Raw genomic sequence first — 18,975 nt, forward strand, 5'->3', positions numbered from 1 at the left:
GACTTAATGCTAGTGTGCTATTGTTTTATTTAGTTTGATTGGTGGAAGCAGAACCTCCTAAATTATTACAATTGCAATGTAAAAATCATTAAAAACTTAATAGCAAACAAGCAAATAATATATATTGCTGGACAATGCAGGGACTGTGTCCCTTGTTTAAAAATGCAATGATGATGGCTGTTGGATCAAAATTTACAACCTTTCAGTAATCAGTTTAGGCTTTTTACTAATGTGAAACAACCCATACCTATTCCCTAAAAGAGACACCAAGTTGAATGTCAAAACATAGCCTATCACTGATTACCTACTGCCATTGCTATTTTAAATTGTCAAATGGATATTTTGTCAGGCATAATCTCAGTGAAGATTTGCAGGAGGATAATTTACTGTAATCCAATTTTACAGTAGTGCACAATATATCTGCTTTGCTTAGGCCTACATTGAGACCAGACCCACTGTCCATTATAATGCACATTTAATAAAACAATTATAACTATTATTATTTATCTAGTTTTAGATATAAAATATATGTTTTAATTAGTATTCAAATTATATTTATACTATATTTAGATAAAAAAATATTCACAATATTTTTCTGCCTTTTTCTGTCGCAGCCTGCCATGGTTAATTTCAAATCTAAAAATATAATAATTTGGGTGGTACCAAATAATTAACTTAGTTATTATTAAAGCTCACCTTGATGTACTTTATATGTGACGTTGGTGCCTTGGAGGCTTGTCTGAAACCAGTATTATTAGAAGGTACAGTCATGCTGATGCTGAAACATCTTGTGAAGTGACTCAGGCCAGGTGCGTCCGTCCACCAACACAATAAGTACTTTTCACTGCTTGTGTCACCCCACTTGCCTGTGTTTGTGACGTTCCAGAGAAGAGAACGTTAATTGTGCAGAGGACAGGAGCGAGGAGCGGAATCTTTGAAAGTCAGACCATCGGCATCTGTCTTTCTCTTTAATTGGAACTATTTTGTTTGGTGGAAGAAAAACTTGCCATTTTTTGTCTGAAATGAAAGGTGAGCTCAATGTAAACAATAGTTTTTAACTGTATATATATCAACTATATTGTTTATTGAACTGTATTAAAACAGTAGCATATATGCCTAACTTACTTGCAATTGTGCTGTTAAATAAGCTTGGATCACCTGTTGCTCACTGACAGCTGCTCTGATACGCGCTACCTTGAGAAACCTATTAAAAACACAGCTGTGAGAGACACTACTCCAGAGTCATTTCAATGTTTTATGTATAGTGTACTGAATAAAGTGCGATAGCAGTAGCTACTCTATTTGTTTTTAATGGATTGCTATGCAGAAAATGATCACATCGATCTTTGAAACAGCCCTGTCTGCAAACAGTTAAACAAGCACGCGGTTTAGATTAAATGTTTAGCCAATCAGAATGCTCTTGGGGTTTTCTAAACGTCAATCTGTTCAGTGATGTGTTTTTTTTTAGCTCAGCGGTTTAGCAACTTTTCAGGCTGCCCTGGGCTGGCAACTCTTTTTTTTCCAAAAAGTACAGCAACAAATGTAGCTACTTCTAAATTTTATTTGGCGACTTTTAACTCAAACGCTAAAATGGACACAGTTTCCTTCTATATTCCACAAAATGTATTTCTCACACTCAACTCTGTCACAGACACAACAGGGTCTGTCTGACTGCAAAAGTGAATGACATCAGCAGTAGACTAGTGACAGTTTAGCTAGCTTCTGCAAACAGGCAGCATGTTTTTATATTTTTATATTTTATGTGTTTATATTATTTCCACAAATAAATATATGTGATAGTAAAAAAAAAAACTAGCAAATTTCACATCATATTTTCCACCAAGATGGCCAGGCAATTTGAGGATTCAAAAAGTTCATAAAGAGATCATAAAACTAATCCATATGAATTGAGCGGTTTAGTGCAAAAAATTCTGAAGAGACACAATCACTTTATATGATGACCAGATTGAATTTAGGCTTTTATATCTAACTATTAATGTAATACCAACACAATATCATCAGAAAAGGAAACCCATCAATAGATGTATATAAGGAGGGGGGGGGGGGGGGGGTGTCCCTACTCCCTACTCCCTACTCCCTACTCCCTACTCCCTAGCTGACTTGTTTTGCTGGATGTGAGGACGTTTTTTTTATTTATGTTGGCCAGCCTGTTTTAGTTAAATGCTCATACTTTCCACTGGGGCTGGAACCAGATGTAGTTCCTGCTGATGATTCACCGCTGCACACAACAGACAGAGCGAAGGAGGGATTTCACTACTTCCAAACTACATGAGCTACTAACAGAAATCTAATTTGTTTTAAAGACTTCTTTTGCTGTCTGCATTTGGTTGTACATATTTGTAAAACTTTATGGATGTTCAGCAAGACCATTTGTACCGCATTGCAATGGAATGTAAGTCTTTCTGTTTCTGTATGGTTTTCAGTTACTAATTTTGGATCAAAGTGTCACGCTGAGACTTGCCCAAAGAGAATTTGTTCGAAGAGCTTTTCTCCATGAAATCAGTCTTTGAATTGAATGTGTATCTCATAATAACCTGAATTGTACACATGCATATTTCTTTGTGTCTATGTTTCTCTGGGGTTTTTTTTTTGTGAGTTTTTAAAAATACTGTTTCTGCTTTCTTGTATGATAGTGTCAGATAACAAAAAATAACTAATTTACTCATCTGTCAGTGTTTCACTTTTCATGTACAAAGACTCTCTGAAAGACTTTGTTTAATCGCCGTTAATTCACATTGAGAAAATCAGGAGAAGATGGCTTCTCTCATCTCAGAAAACTTCAAATTTATTGCACTCTTCTTCAGGAGTAAGGATGTCATGATCTTCAATGGTCTGATAGGTTTAGGGACAGTGGCCAGTCAGACAGCATACAATATTTTTGCATTTAACTGTCCATGTTCACCAATGAAAAATTACCTGTACGGTCTGGCTGCCATTGGTGTACCAGCTCTGGCTTTTTTTGTGATTGGCTTGTCGCTCAATCGAAATACCTGGGACGTTGTGTCAGAGTGTCGCACCAGAAAATGCCGGAAACTATCGGTGACTGCTGCTTTTGCTCTTTTGGGCTCCATTGTGGGCAGAGCAGTCGTTGCCCCCATCACATGGTCTGTTATTTCCCTCCTGAGAGGGGAGGCATATGTCTGTGCTTTCAGTGAGTTTGTAGACCCCTCTTCTTTGGATAATTTCCCTCCTACTAAAAAGATTCCAGAAATCATGGCCCGGTTTCCATGCAAGGATGTACCTGCTCCATTTATGAACTACTCAAGAGTGATTGAACGCCAGCTACAGTATGAATCCCAGGTACTTACCCAGGTCTTTTTATCGTTCCTAATTTAATTAATTCTTCTGATTTCATGAAAAATGTCTTCTGTATGATATATAACCTCTTTTTTCTTGTTTATTCATCTAGCTGTTGGGCTGGTTGCTGGTGGGAATCATCTCCCTTACTGTCTTTCTGCTCCTCTGTCTAAAACACTGCTGCTCTACCCTTGGCTACCAGCAGGAGGCGTACTGGTCCCAGTATCGTTCCAGCGAACAAGCTCTTTTCCAGCGTACAGCTGAAGTGCATGCTAAATACAATGCAGTTGAATGTGTCAAGAGCTTCTTTGGCTTTGTAGCCTTAGAAAATCAGGAGAAGGAGCTTCTTGAAACCTGTCAGGGAATCAAGAATGTCATACCCAGAATGGAGTGGAACCGCGTAACTGGAGTTTACATGTACAGAGAGATCGGTGACACTCCCCTGTACAGCCGCTTGAACAAATGGGACATGTACACAAAGGAGCTCAGCGTTTGAAAAAGATTTTGGGGGTATTAAGTTGGGTGTTTAATTCTGTCTTCAGTGGCCATTTTATACATTCTGAATTCTTTTTTTTCTTTTCTTTTTTGCATAGTAAACATGCTTGAGTATTATTTTAATGTCATTGAAGGCTGTAATTCAGATTTTTTTATTTTGTATTGTTTTTTTAATACACATTATGATATGTTTTAGCTTTGTGGCGATTAAAAGGTTCATACTGCACAACAGACTATTTGGCATCTGTTTTATGATACATGATGTACTCTCAGGTTGAGATGACCTCTTGTTATCCTCTGCTAAGCAATAAAGTGCATCTGACAAATTAGTATCTAATGAATGAATAATATAACATCTTTAGTATTACAACGGAACACCTTATCATTTTAACACTGACATAATGAAATGTAATTTATGTACATTTAAGACTTTTAGCAGATGCTTTTATGCAGAATGACCTACAAAAGTGGTTAGGATCACATATGAGACCACTGCGATCAACAGATGGAAAGCGTGCAATCTGTAATGCTAATGAAGTGCTTCCTGTACAAATAAACAAGTGCTGCACATAAATCTACTAAATTTAATGGAGATATACTGCCTACACTCTTGAAATTGTTTCTTTATTGGCATCTGTGGTTCTATGGAGTACCTTTAAAATAGAACCATTGTACAAAAGGTTCTTTGTAGTGGAAAAAGGTTCTTTAGGTTATTAAAATTCAGAAAAACGAACTGCCTTGAATGCTATCATAGTACTTTAAACTTGATTAGGATAGGGCGTGGAGCAGAGATGTGACATGGGAGTATTGGGAAGGTTGAATCTCATTTGCGCTTCAGCATTCTGTATGAGCTGCAGAGGTTTGATTGCACACACGTTGCTGGCCAGGAGTTGCAGTAGTTGAGACAAGAGCAGACTAGTGCTTTTACAGTCTGGCAAATGCTCTGCAGGAGAAATATGCATGGTATAACTGTGGTTAGTAAGTGGATTGCAATTGACAAGTCATTGTCCAGTGTGAGGCAAATATTTGTTTGCTTTGTGTGAGATGGTTGAGTTGTCTATTGAAATGATAAGGTCTTCTTGGCAAGGATGCTTCTTGGCTTGAAGGAGCAACAGCTTGGTTTTTGATCATTCAGCGTCAGGTGATGGGTGTTCATCCAGGCAGAGATGATTGCCAAGCATGCAGTGATTTGTGAGGGTCGTCAAAGGGTGGAAAAAGAGAGAATTCATTGAGTATCATTTGAATAAAATTGATAATAGAAGTCATTTGAGGCGATACATGGTGTACAGAGAGAATACAAGTGGTCAGAGTACAGATCCCTGTGGAATTCCATGGGGTTGTTGATTAGATGAAGTGGATCTTTTCATGATATCACATATCAGGGGCGGAGGCAGACGATTTAAACATTCGGGGCTTAGCCCAAACCTAGGGGGGTCCGGGGGCATACTCCCCCGGGGAGATTTTTTTTACCATTTACGTCAGCTAAATGCACTATTTTTCAGGCTGTTTGAGATAATAGAATGGCTAAAAATATATACACTATCTGGGAAAATGATGATAGTTAGGCCTACTCAGTAAAAAAAAAAAAAAAAAAAACTGGACGCGCGAATGAGGTGAATTCGCGGCCGAGCCGTGCTAAACGTCATTCGCGCTGCAGGACCTCCAGACGTGCGTAAACGCGTCTTCACATTGACTTAAAGATTGAAATCACTCGCGCCAGACGCTCTATTAACGTTCGGTGTGAACGGGTGTGAACGCAGCATACACTTGTCCGCGGTTCGTCCGATGCTGCTTCTGAATCTCTCTCTGGCCGGTGATGTTTACTGTTAGTGTTCCATATAAAAAAACTTTGTTATGTCCATAATATTAACTTCAGCCGGTTAGCCAGTAAGCTCGCTACTACGCAGGTGAAAACATACAATAGCCCGCCAGCCCCTGATGACAACGACGAAGAAGAAGATTTATATTCTTCGTTAGTTTTTATTGGCAGTTGGCAAACAAGCTGAGTGATGCGCGATGCATTACCGTCCGCCACCACGCACGGTAATAGAGCTTTTGTTTCATTTTTTGACACTCCAGTCAGAAAGACTGAGAAGGAATGGAACAAAGTTGAAGTTATTTTAAAAAACCTAAAAGATTCGGGGCTTTTGACAAAACATTCGGGGCTTAAGCCCAATTAGCCACCCCCCCGCTCCGCCCCTGTCACATATCTGATCATATGCCCAGTTAACTAAGGGCTAACTGGCTAAGAGAAAGATTTGGTGGCTCACATTCATCAGGGTTTACATCCACTGGAAGCAATACCAATTAAATTCTCAAATGTGCATAAAAAAGGTCATGTGACTGCATCATTTGCTCAGAGAAGACAATGGAAGTGAATGGATCCCATTTGTAAACATTGAAAATGCTCACTGTTTCAATAAGATGTAAACAATATTCATGGTAACACCACGGTCATAGTGTAAAAAGGACTTATTGCTTATTCGGAGTAATGATATATCCTATTTTTCCATGGTAACGCAGTGCCATAAACACTAATGCCCTGGACCACAACAAACTGGAACACAAATAATTTAAATAATCCTTAAAGTACAAATAATATTCAAATTTAGGAATTTTAAGAATAATTATTAAGAATTAATTATTTAAATTAAGAATGAATGATAAGAATGTATTTAATTTCATTTCAACATTATGTCACAATTGCTTACCTTGAAATCTTTCTGCAGGGAGATTTAGCAAAAAGGGAAATGTAACATTTTATCAATTCACACTGATATTGTGCAACAGGAATCACTAGTTGCATATTTCCTTTTGCTACATGAACAAAACTGAGTAATTAGCTGTATTTTTGTTTGTTTATTTTTTCTGTGACAAAATCACTGGCGTCACTGCTTCTGTCACATGCTCGTTTTTCTTTTTCTTTATGGTAGGGTTGCTCTGAATATCCCCAGATTCTATTCTATTCTATTCACCCTTTTGAATCACTCTCACTGTTTTTACTGTGTTGTCTCTTGTTGTTTTTGTGCCTGCCAGTCAAGCAAAGTGAATTAACCCCCATTCTCCTCCCAGCCATGTCTTACACAGACTCATCAGAGAAAATCTGACTCGGCCTGCCTGCCTGCTCGCCTGGCCACTGTCACCTCCTAATAGCCTTCAGCTGGAGAGAAGTAGGAGGAAGAGAGAGAGCAAAGGATAGAAAAGGAGAAGGGGAGAGCGAGGAGGGGGCGGGTGAAAGGAGAGCTGTGATCCAGACAACGAATCACATGAGCAGAGATCTGTTTACAAACTGAGCAGGAGAGAAGTCATCGGCACCATTACGTGGAGGCAGGGCTGCTGGAAAAGGCGTCAGGAAACATACAGGAATCTCATCACTTTGTCTGGAAAATGCATTATATCCTTTGTGTATTTGCAGCGGAGAAGCCAGACCAGATGGTGTGAGGAAGACACTGCATTGAATGGGCTGCACTCACAAGCTCTGGCTCTGAGGGCTATATATGCCACTGCTCTTCCTCTTTCTTTGTTACGGGGGAAAACGGTTGATTGTAACGTGAGGGCGACAATCTAGAGCGAGAAGACTAAAGGAGAGTGGCTGACGGCAGCAGAGGAAGGGGTGAGCTTTGTGACAATGTTTTGAAGATAGACAAAGAAATCTGTGACTCTCTGTAATGTACATTTTCTCTCTCACTGCTTTGTTATCGTGACTCTACAGAGGTAAAAAAAACAGTGACAACAACTTCAAGCGGACGTAGATGGTGATCCATTGTTGATGTGAAAAACACATTGCAGACATATTCTGTCCTGCTGCTTGATTTTGGATCATGATGCTGGAAAAAAGAGCTGTTGGTTTTCTTTTCACTTGCCTGTGGTTGCACAAAACATTGTAGATACCGAGGAGTAGGTGTTGATATCTGTGCCAGTGTTGACACAGGTCTCAACAATGACTGACTTGTCTTTGTAAATGTTTCAACACAAAGAAAACAGAGTTGCCCTTGCCTCCTTCCATATGCCAGTGAAGAGCTGCTGTGATCATAATGTGTTAACCAGAGGTGCTGAAGATTCAAAGCAGTGTTTTTGTGGTAAGAGTTTTGGAAGTGTAAAAACTTGTGTTATTCATCTGGTTTTGAGTGAGTGGATCGGCCCACTCCTTTGGCCCGATTTCAGCGCTGTCTCCTTGGACACAAGTTGCTGGATCTTTTGGTATTGTGGAGCAATCTAGCACCTATCCAGTGGTGTAACGGTGAGTATGAATCATAACCCCCTCCTCCTTCTCTTCCCTTCATTTCTAGTGGCTACATAATCTGGACAGCTCCCTAACCATGTGTTATGCACAGAGCTACCGACCCTCCCACTGGCTTTCTATCAATGTTTAACTAAAATGCTCCTTAAATTACTACCACCCCCTCCTTCACCTGAAAACCCAAGCCTTTTTACCTTTCTCCTGTTTGGCACACTCTTTTCCATGACCTGAACTTGAGCACAGCTTAGAGAGACACACTTTGTGTCTGTCGGTTGTGAGAGACACAACATTGTGTGGTTGTTTGGAAGCATTCAAGCCGAGGTCAGTTATTATTGTTTTCCCCCAAATGGTGCTTCCTGCCTGGGTTGGTGAGGCCTTCACATCTCTTGCCTCCCCCTCAACCCCTCATAGATAGGCCAGATGGTGGCTTTATGGCAGAAAGGGTGCACCATAGTGTTTGTCTTTATGCACAGACAATTGGCCAGGCTTCACTCTCGTTGCCAAATGCTCTCTCGCTCTCTCCTTTGAAAATGCAAATCTGTATACAAAGAAAAACAATACTTTAATGTTTTAATAAAGCGAAATAAAATCCATTACTTGCATTTAAAGGGCTTGAAATTCTGAAAAACAGTTAACCGGTTAACATGTTTATATTACGTTGTCTCCCCCATTAGGAAGTACTGTTCCTCGAGCAGCATTTATTTATTTTTCTTCTTTGTTTCTGAAGCATTTGAAAGTTGTAGTCAACTGCATAAAGTTCAATTTTAGTGTTTTTTACAAAAAGGAATGCTGACGTCTTCTTTATGAAAAGTGCATTATATAAAAACCAATGTAATTAAATCATACTAAAGAGCATACAGTATAATATTTGTAGCTAAGCACAAGTACAGCATTTTTATTTACTGTCTCGCCGCTTCAGCACAACGGAGTGTTTCTTGTCTGCTTTTGTTTCATCCACAAGCACAGCACAATTAAGTGTGCGTGTTTATTCTTTATGTTAACAGTGTTGTGGTCTATGGCAGTTGGAAAATATTAACCGTCATGCTACAGAAAACGTTACTTTGTCAGAAAGCCCAGGGCAATATTAAATCTATCAAATTATATAGACAACTGAATCGTTTTGGATTAAGAGATAACCATTTTACTCCCAAATACAACTAAAAGCCTTGTAACATCAGCTGAATGTGTTTGTGTTGCTATTTACATGTGTTGCCTCAGGATATAGGTTAAACCATTGTTGTCTGAACAATGTTCACTGCTCTGGAAATTCTCCAGCGTGTGATGAAATGGCTTGAACCCTGAAAGTCAACATGGTGCAACAAGGACTTTTGGATGACTTCTACAAGACTTAAGTAAATAAATGGCTCACTTTTCATTTTGAGAAGTGTTTTCCATCACAACAACGAAGACAAAGATTCATAGTGTAATGGCTGCCTCACACTGCACGAAAATTCTGTAAAAGTTTGAATGTGCACATTAATCTGTAGCATTAATAATATTTTGTTGTATTAAATGAACAGTATTTTGCTGTTTTTTGAAAAACAAGTTGGATTTTACCCTCATAAGTTTTGAGGGACAGAGCCCAGGTACGATCCATAAAAAAATGATACAGTAGCCTAAATAAAGAACTTTAAAACAAAAACGATTGCGCTTGGCTGTTGAACACATCATCCGGCACCACTGTGACATCTCTTGTTTTGTTTTTTAAAGATGTATTACAGTGAAAAGTTCATGCTGCTCAGCAAGGTCCAACAATGAGAGCAGTGTTACATGGAGTTGAGAAACACGAGGACAGTCCGCAGGCTCACAGTATGCAATATGCATGCAGGGGCCACTGAGAAGAGTACACATGAGAATCACAGTGATGTGTGTTGCCTTTCAAGGGTCTGACAGAAAAAAATATGCGACCCACTCACATAACAGATTCATGAAAGATGGGTGATCAAATCAATGTCTATGCTTTTATCACATTTGAATTGTGTATTCATTTTACAGATACAAAAAAAAGATGAGCAAAAATAAATGCTAAACAGTCCTGAGCTGTGAGCTCCCATGACTCTCACTTAAACTCTAACAAATGTTTTTAACCAACACATGGTTTTGTTTTGTCTCTTGCAGCATGCCTATGTGACACAGACTAACAGATTACAGACAAGTTCTGCAAAATGACCACAGACATTACCGGTCGTCTCCCACTCAATGTCTATGTCATCATTCTTGGGATAGGCCTCTTCGTCTTCATGTTGAGCATGATCTTCTGTTGCTACCTGTTCAGGTATACTTAAAAAATAAACCGTTTTAATTGTTGTGGGTGGACTAAATAAACCGTTTTAATTGTTGCGGGTGAACAAAAATTAAGTTTGTAGTTGCTACAATGGAATTGCTATATAAATTGGCATAAATTATAAAAGAATTGGGCCATAGCTGTATTAAGCATCACAAGGCAAGTGTAGTATACAATATAATATAATATAATATAATATGATACAAGTCAATGATACAATAATAATGCAATAATACAATGCAATCCGGTAAAGTACAGTGCAGCAAACTGGAGTAGTGAACGAGTGCAGAAACAGGTAAAAACATAATTTTTAATCTATGTAAAGCAACAAACATTTTTATATTTCACAGACTGAGACGACAGGGCACACAAGCACAATATGGATATAATGAGGTAATTTCTTTCCTTTATGAGGTAGTATGAAATGAGTTTTGGATGTTATGATGTAATATATAATATACGTGTGCGATCGATAACATATATTATTTACATTATTATTATTTTTTACAGGTCGTTCTAAAAGGTCCAGGAAAAAAAATGAGTCTTCTTGGAGTAAGTACCTGTCAAACCAATAGTTCACTTAAACATAAAAAAAGCTCTCATTTCAATAATTGAATCACCCTCATGTCATTCCAAACCTGTGTTTTATTATTTTATTTTATTTAATTCAACAAGGTTTGAAATTACAGAGTAATGATTTTTTTTTATATTTATAATATATATATATATTATATATATATATATATATCATTGTAACTGTATTAACAATGACTCTCGAACCATAAATTTATAGATTGAAATCGGAAAAATAAATCAGAAAATACATAAATAGAAAAAGAAACATATAAACATGATCTATAGAAAAATGCATAGATATGTCTGTGTCCATTTTCACTTTGCAGCAGACCTGTGCGGTTTGCCTGGAAGAGTTTCGGAGCCGGGATGAACTAGGGGTTTGCCCTTGTGCTCATGCGTTTCACAAGAAGTAAGATCTCTCACCACCTTGTCACACTTTCCAACCTTTCTCATTATGTTCTGTAAATAATGCATTAGGTCACCATATTTTAAAACACTGATTGATGCATTACAATGTGAACATTTAAAATGACACATCCCTTCAAAAACATTAAAGCATGCCATAGATTCCTGACACACAGAATATTGGCTAATAAAATAATGAAAATATGTAGGAACCTCAAAATAAGTTGTCATGGCATTGCCTTGAGGAACACCTGTCAGACTGTTTGTTGTTTCTCAAAGACATTCTGCAGTTTCAGCCTGTCATCTTGTGACGTGGCTGTAATGCATAACAGCGCTTGAGTCTATAGATAGCTGATGCATTACAGACCCGTCTCTCCTCTTTTCACCTTGTCTCCTGCTCAGGTGTCTGGTGAAGTGGCTGGAAATTCGCAGCGTCTGCCCCATGTGCAACAAGCCCATCTGCAGGCTCCAGTCAGACCCTCTGCAGGGGGCCGAGGGGCCCCAGAACCCCCTGGAGGTGTGACCGAAGAGGGACATCACTGCTCAGAGATAGGCAGGCTCTCACACACACCTAAGAACAGCATTTAAAATCACCACACCACTGGACCGGGTGGACTAGTCCCAAATACACATCCACCGCCCCTGTCCACCAATCACCATTTCCCAGTGGAACTGAACTGATGTGCCGTGTTCTTGGTCATAATGTACTGTAGCTTGCAGCAAGATAAAACGATGCCTTGTGGACTCCAAACAGACAAAGAAGAATATTCAAACCAGGGGAGATGCACAAAACATGAGGTCTGAGTTGACACTGTGCAATATGTGCAATCATACAGTATTCCCTGTATAAGAGAGACTCACTATTACTACCATAAAGAGTCAAGTTTCAGAATGCCCAGTTACAGAATCCAAAGTTAGGAGCCGCTCAGTGGCCTGAGTCCTGACCTAAAGGATCTGTTAGCTCATTGGTTTTTACTCTTGCCAATATTTTAACATTTGACACTCATAAATGTGTTTCTGAGTGTTCTGAGTGCTAAAGGGAGCTCATTGTCTTGGTGAAAAGCCATGCTGTAATCTGTAACCCTCAGATTTGGATGGAATTTGGCCTAATTTAAGTTATTTAAGGTGGATGTTTTGTACTATATATGGCTCTCAATAAAATGTAAAGTTTTTGTGATGGAACCAATTTTTGTGTTTATTAATTTCTATGAAAAATCATGTCAAGTTTTCATAAATAGACACCTGTTTTATTTTGGAACACCAAGGATTAATCACATTGTTACAAAAAATCAGCAAATTAGTTGTGTGTATATATATAGCTGTCCAATTTTTGTACTTTAATTCAGCAAGGATGCATAAAAGGATGGATATAAAATATTTCTGTTTCAAATAAATGCTGTGTGCACAAAAATATTCTGCACAACTGTTTTCAAACTGGATAATAATAATAAAAAATATTTTGTGAGCAGCAAATCAGAATATTAGAATGATTTCTAAAGGATGTGCCAGTGAAGACTGTAGTAAATAGCCTACTGCAATACTTAAAATATATTCAAATAGAAAACAGTTATTTTAAATTGTAATGATATAATTGAGCATGGAGACTCCTTTTACAAAAATATTACGCAAACTTTTAAACATTAGTGATTAATAACACAATCGATCTACAGTATCCAGAAGAAAACATGCTAGACTGAAGATACCTCCATAACCCTGTTGTAACCTACTGTAGTCATAATATTAAATAACCAAAACATTTTAGTGTACATTTCCCTTTAAATCACATCTATCTATTTAGACTCAATACAAAGAGACAAATGAACTCATGACTTGTGTGATAACTGAATTATCTTGTTTGAATTGCTCAGCATCTCCTATTTGTTGTTCTTAAACATGATCGTTTCTAGTGCAACAGTCAACAAAACACATTAATGAAAGGCTTGTTATTTTAAAAAGCTAGGCTGGTCAGCTCCTATAATGTTTGTGGCCAAGTGTGAACTTACTAAAAGCAGCTGATGAACACAGGGACATGTTATCTGAGTGTTGGACAATCATGTAATTCCCCTTATTCAAAGAGATAAATTATATTTCTGAGTGGTACAGATTTGCTGACATGTTGATCTGCTGCAATGTGTTACTTGAGGACGTCTGACACTTTGCAAGGCTAAAATATTGCCTTAGAAAGTGTCCAATAAAGGGATAATATACACAAGACTAGCATCACATATCTCAACATATTAGCATTTAAATGCATAATCATTGGCTTTAACTTCATGAACTGTCACCACAAATTAGCATGTAGGCTACTTACAATGCCATATTTAGGCTACATAGCTGACTCACTAACACAGAGGCTTCACTTCATGGTGCTCAAACTGAACACTTTTTGAGTCGCTCGGATTGCTCGTGGATGTTCTACATATAAACTTCTCATCCTTGCATAAATACTTGTTGGGAAGTTGTATCTATCAAGGAGGAAATTAAGAAATGCGCTTGCTTACTAAATGATTAAATTAGGCCTTGTTTGTGTAGCAAAGTGAATGACCTCAAATCAAATAACAACAAATTACCTTAAGCAACAGCTTCGTCTTGGTTGTGCATCGCTCTGTTGTTTTAATTTTTGCGGATGGTCTTTTTACAACTAAAAGCAGTGAAAATGCATTGATGACTGCTAAAAAGAGTAAACTGAGCGCCACCTGGAGGTCAGAATCACGTATGACTAGATTCAGTCTCCGGACCTAAAGCATTTAAAATCTACTAAAAAAGTAGGCAAAAAATATATATATTTGACAAGAGACCTTTAGAAATGCATGAAAACAACAAAAATCAGACATAAAATACTCTAGGCCTATTTGTATGTGTTTATTTTCAGAAGAGACCCATCTGACCCATCATTTTGACCCATCAAAAAATATATAATTATATATTTTTTTAAAAGTGTTCTGGAAAAACTCGATGGGAAAAACGTACAGGCGTGGTTATCTTCTGGAAGTTTGCAGTGATTTGATTGGTCGGTGGATGGCGATATTTATCAAAAGGAAGTAAAAACGACTGCAGCATCTATAATATGTCGTAGTCTTCATAAAGTGTATTTTCATATGTGCCTTAACATGTGACACAAAACTGCATGGGTTGAATTAAGAATCAGATGACTGTCAATTCCCCTTGAGCCATTTGAGACACAGTAATTTCCAATCTCTCTCAGCTAGACTGTTGCACGCAGTTTTTATATAACAGCTAAATTGGGATTCATTCAATAGTGGGAAGTATTAAAGTAAGTTCATTCACCAAAAGAAAATATTTTGAAGAATGTTGGTAAATTGATGGCCTACTAGCTGTCTGGTTACCATTCTTTGAAATATATATTTTTGTGTTCAACAGAACAAAGACATCCATACAGGTTTGGAACAACTTGAGGGTGAGTAATTGATTTAAAAAAAACAAATTCATTTTTGGGTGATCTATACCTTTAATGAACACTTGACTGCAGCGTTCCTGGATCTTAATCGGATTAACAATGGTGCAAATTCAGTGTTGTTAACCCTGAAGTGCAGACTTGGTGGGCCCAGAGATTGCAGGGCACAATTTACCCTCACTTCCTTTGGCTTTGAGTTGCCAAATGGCTCCATGCAGACAAGAGACAACATAAACGTTTTCATTGTCTGAAGTCTCAGAATCCTCACCACAGGCTTTCAACATGGTTTTCACAACTTATCTGTCTGACCTGCCCTTCTTTGAAACCTCGTCAGCTCCTTTTTTAACATTGGTTGCCCATCATTGGAAACACATCTATCTGTCGTTCTTTTCCACTATCTTTAAGTTTATTTTAAATAGTTGTATGTTAGGGGCTGGTTGTAACAACCATGTAAAGATGTTACAATCTACCCCACCCCCTGTCAGCCTGTGTTTAGCTAGCTGTATTAGCATAATGCTTTGAAATTAACAGGTTAAAATGGTATCACATTTAGCCTGAGAAACTACAATTTAATCTAATATAAATTTTATGATTTTATCAGCAAATGATTAAGTACTAAACAAAATATAGGATTAGAAAAAAATACATTCTTACATAATAATCCTTTTTTTATTTTTTTATTATTAAATCTGCATACCTATTTACCGCCTTGACAACCATTCATATGGGATCTGGGAGAAAGTGGGTAAATAAGGAAATGCACTCAGCTTATCCCTTATTAGTGGAACTGGTGTTACCACTCTCCCCATGTTACAACCCAGTCTCCCCCATAGCCTACTTATAAAGATGTGTTATGTGCTGTATTAAAATGAAACCTGTATGTTGTAGTGGTTTGAAAATGTTTGCTAATATAGCTTACTTAAATATATTTTGGTTCCAGTGTGTTCTGAATACTTATGCTGGCATTATAGGTTATTTTGCTGTTATTACATGGCATCCACTGTAAAAAAAAAAGAAAAAAAAAGTGATATCTATTATTATACAAAACAAAGGCAACAACTAAAACTGTCTGTTAAACTGTTTCACAGTTTCACATATGGAGCTCTGATAGCATTTTGGTTTGCCAAGCATTTTTATACATTTGTATATAGCCAAGCTGATTTAAAAATGTGCTAATATGCATGTTTTGCTACATCAAATGCAATTCCTGGAGATTTAAATAAATATACAATTTATAGGAAAAAAGGAAACATTGTGTGTTTATAAATAATAATAACAATAATAATTTAATATAAATGTATTATTTTGTCTGATTGATTTTCTACAATAAGACTACACCATTGACCAGTTAAGATTAAACATAACAACCAGAAGGGAAAAAAGGGTTCAAATAGGCATGAAATTACAAGCACCTTCCTTGACCTAATTACAGTGACTAGCCTCATCTCACCAGATGCCCTATTTTGATGATGTTGGTGGGGTGGGGTGGGGTGGTGGGGGGTTCAATTCTCGTCATCTATGGGGGCCAATGTTTAAACAATATGCCTCACTTTTCTGAATGACCTCATTGGTCAATACTTTTCTACAAATTCGACCAAAATATCTTTAAATATTTGCGTTTGAAGTCAGCAAACTTAAAAATGTTCTCCAAATGGAAATAAACATCAGCCAATGTCTTCTTCTTGGTGATCATTTGTTTAATAGGTTACGTGTATTTAAATGACTACAGCAGTTTCTAGCTCATTGTCATATAGATGACCTTTGAAAGAACTTAAATTATTAATATTACATTAATATAACTCTGTTAGGCCTATGGGTTGGCTGTCAGGGAGCTTAATCGTTGCAATAGATTTATCACTTTCCTTGTGTTTGGAGGATTACACATTCACTTTTTAAGAACATCTTCTCCTTTGGAATCAATGGTAATTGCTTCAAGCTTGAAATGAAAATCAGATTTACTAAATCCTGGATTAAGCTGTTAAACTGATAATAGACCTTCTCACTTTCCCCTCTTCAAGACGGAGTAAATCTTTAATCTGCTCAACACTGTCTCAAAGTTACAGGACTAGCTTGTAACATATGGCCTTTTTGCATAGGAAAGCCTCGGACTCCAGACAAGCCGATCATGTGAATGAGTGAAAAACAAGGCTGTTCTACATGTCTGGACCAAGCCCTTTAAACAAGACAAGCAGCAGCTGGCCAGCCATGCCAATCTGCAATCAATGAAATCAAACCAGTGGATTGGGCTTATATGCCCAATTGAACAGCAAAATTACTTGTCCAATGCAAACCGACCTGACAGCATGAGTTTATAAGGCTTGAATCGTATTCAGCTGGGACATGAATTATGTACAAGATCTAGAGATTTATTGTTTGTGCAAAACTTACTGATGATTGCGTGTACCTGCAAGAAAATATGTAAAAGAATACTGCATTTTAATTAAATTAATTTACTTAAATTAAACCTTAAACCTAAACCTTTGTCTTTAAATTAAAAATATCTAATACAAAAATTATAAGAAGTAAATCTTAATACTAAACCATAAAAGGTAGAAATTATGATTTGTGATTCATGTTTATTCTTCAACAGGCTTTTTGGATAAAACTGTGACTGTCTATGGCCATTTGAATCTATCCCTGCTTTATTTGATTCGCATTGAACAGATTGAGATAGACAGCTTGTCGAAGTCTTCTGTCTGTCTCAGTTCCTTTGAGACACTCAAATCAATTATTTATTGTCCCAGAAATGTTTTTCATGGTGTTGTCATCAATTTACTTATGTAGTTTAAAATCCTTTCTACTAAACATAGAAACTTAATTTAATCTAAATTTAATTTCATTAAGGTATGAATTGATACTAATATATAATATAATTTATGTTAATTATATATATATATATATATATATATATATATATATATATATATATATATATATAATATTGAAATATTATTATTTAACACAATTCAATAATGTTAAATATTATATTTTATATATTATATTAAAATAAATATTACATGTACTACCTTAAATATTAATATTGAATACATCTAACATACATTATAAATGTATAGTAGAAAAATATTCTAATATAGCAGTATAGTAATTTAATAATAATATAATTATATATATATGCAATTAACTTACAGTACATTATCTATTTATAGCAAAAAAACTAGTACTTTATGAATTCATTTTGAAGATTATATTACAAGGTTAAAGTCTTCATATCATATAATACATTTAGATTTTGAGAGCTATAATACTGTCAAATAAATTGGCAAAATCAAATTGATTCCATATAGGCAATGACTTGTAAACAATGTTCTTGCCTAAGAGATGCAAACATGTCATGGTTGCTTAAAGATGCATGCACTTTTAATTAGGTAATCCTTGTCATTCACCCCTGGTTGTTGCAGTGGCCCAGGACAGATGGTAAGTTATCTATGTTTGTAACGCATAGACCAGCCAAAGTTAATTGGAATGTCATTAAAGTTTGAGTTAATGGGGGTTGGGGTGGGGAGCTAGTTTGAGTGCACTAGTCCTGCTGTTGGATATGTGTGTTTCATTAATAATAATGGATGTTTGGATGGAGCAATAAGGGTGGGGCTCCACCTGCTGCCACCTGTTAATACCAGAGCTCTATATAAGCATCAGTCATCCTTATGGCAGACCACAACCACTATCCTCAAGGACTGCACCACTATCTGGATTTATTTCACAACAGGGACAAGAAGAAGAAGACGACATTGTGTCTGAGGAAATTTTACCCCTTAAAGGATCCGTTTTCAAGACCAACGTTGGCCTATGAGGACCTTTGGCCCAGAAGTCATGAAGTCCCGCAGAGCGAGCTGTGCAGATTCAGGGTCAGAGTCTGACTCCAGAGACCCAGAGAAGTTTGAGGGTACCATGCGGCGACGGATGGCAGCCAACGCTCGAGAGAGAAAGAGGATGGAGGGCCTGAACACCGCATTCGACCGCCTCCGCAAAGTGGTTCCTCAGTGGGGTCAGGACAAGAAACTCTCTAAATATGAAACGCTGCAGATGGCCCTGAGCTACATCATGGCCCTCAATCGAATCCTGACAGACGCCAGCAGACACACAGCTCCTCAGAAAGACTGGCTGGATCTCCAGTTTGACAGTCTACAGCCAGAGACCTATTCTTGCTTTATGAGCTATAACTCCCCTGTGGAAAATAACTGTGTGCATCCCTCCTTCTCCTACCACTACGAAAGCCTCTAA

The 18,975-nt window shown here is 37.3% G+C and overlaps 3 protein-coding genes across 6 annotated transcripts; all 3 read left to right on the forward strand.

Annotated features, from left to right (window-relative positions):
• The first annotated feature begins 2,215 nt into the window (after positions 1 to 2,215).
• LOC307010043 (calcium homeostasis modulator protein 2-like) lies at positions 2,216 to 5,383 on the forward strand. 2 transcript variants are annotated; one of them, XM_079634402.1, is made up of 2 exons: positions 2,216 to 3,333; positions 3,431 to 5,383. In XM_079634402.1, the coding sequence occupies exons 1-2, from the start codon at positions 2,776 to 2,778 to the stop codon at positions 3,812 to 3,814; spliced, it is 942 nt and encodes a 313-aa protein (XP_079490528.1). In that variant the 5' UTR covers positions 2,216 to 2,775; the 3' UTR covers positions 3,815 to 5,383. The 2 variants fall into 2 exon arrangements, with proteins under 2 accessions (XP_079490528.1, XP_079490529.1); XM_079634403.1 differs by having other exon boundaries at positions 2,216 to 3,321.
• A 1,507-nt stretch (positions 5,384 to 6,890) lies between these two features.
• LOC307010044 (RING finger protein 122) lies at positions 6,891 to 12,798 on the forward strand. Of its 3 annotated transcripts, XM_079634406.1 has the most exons (7): positions 7,042 to 8,053; positions 9,272 to 9,405; positions 10,172 to 10,328; positions 10,688 to 10,730; positions 10,848 to 10,889; positions 11,240 to 11,322; positions 11,721 to 12,798. In XM_079634406.1, exons 3-7 carry the CDS (start codon positions 10,219 to 10,221, stop codon positions 11,839 to 11,841), a joined length of 399 nt encoding a protein of 132 aa, XP_079490532.1. In that variant the 5' UTR covers positions 7,042 to 8,053; positions 9,272 to 9,405; positions 10,172 to 10,218; the 3' UTR covers positions 11,842 to 12,798. The 3 variants fall into 3 exon arrangements, with proteins under 3 accessions (XP_079490530.1, XP_079490531.1, XP_079490532.1); XM_079634404.1 differs by lacking the exon at positions 9,272 to 9,405 and having other exon boundaries at positions 6,891 to 7,426; positions 11,721 to 12,795; XM_079634405.1 differs by lacking the exon at positions 9,272 to 9,405 and having other exon boundaries at positions 6,904 to 8,053.
• A 5,766-nt stretch (positions 12,799 to 18,564) lies between these two features.
• atoh7 (atonal bHLH transcription factor 7) lies at positions 18,565 to 18,975 on the forward strand (the record flags this gene model as incomplete). The annotated part of the gene is made up of 1 exon (XM_079635123.1): positions 18,565 to 18,975. One exon carries the CDS (start codon positions 18,565 to 18,567, stop codon positions 18,973 to 18,975), a length of 411 nt encoding a protein of 136 aa, XP_079491249.1.

This window comes from Phoxinus phoxinus (genome assembly GCF_949152265.1).
Source record: "Phoxinus phoxinus genome assembly, chromosome: 14".
In the NCBI taxonomy this organism is placed as follows: Eukaryota; Metazoa; Chordata; class Actinopteri; order Cypriniformes; family Leuciscidae; genus Phoxinus; species Phoxinus phoxinus.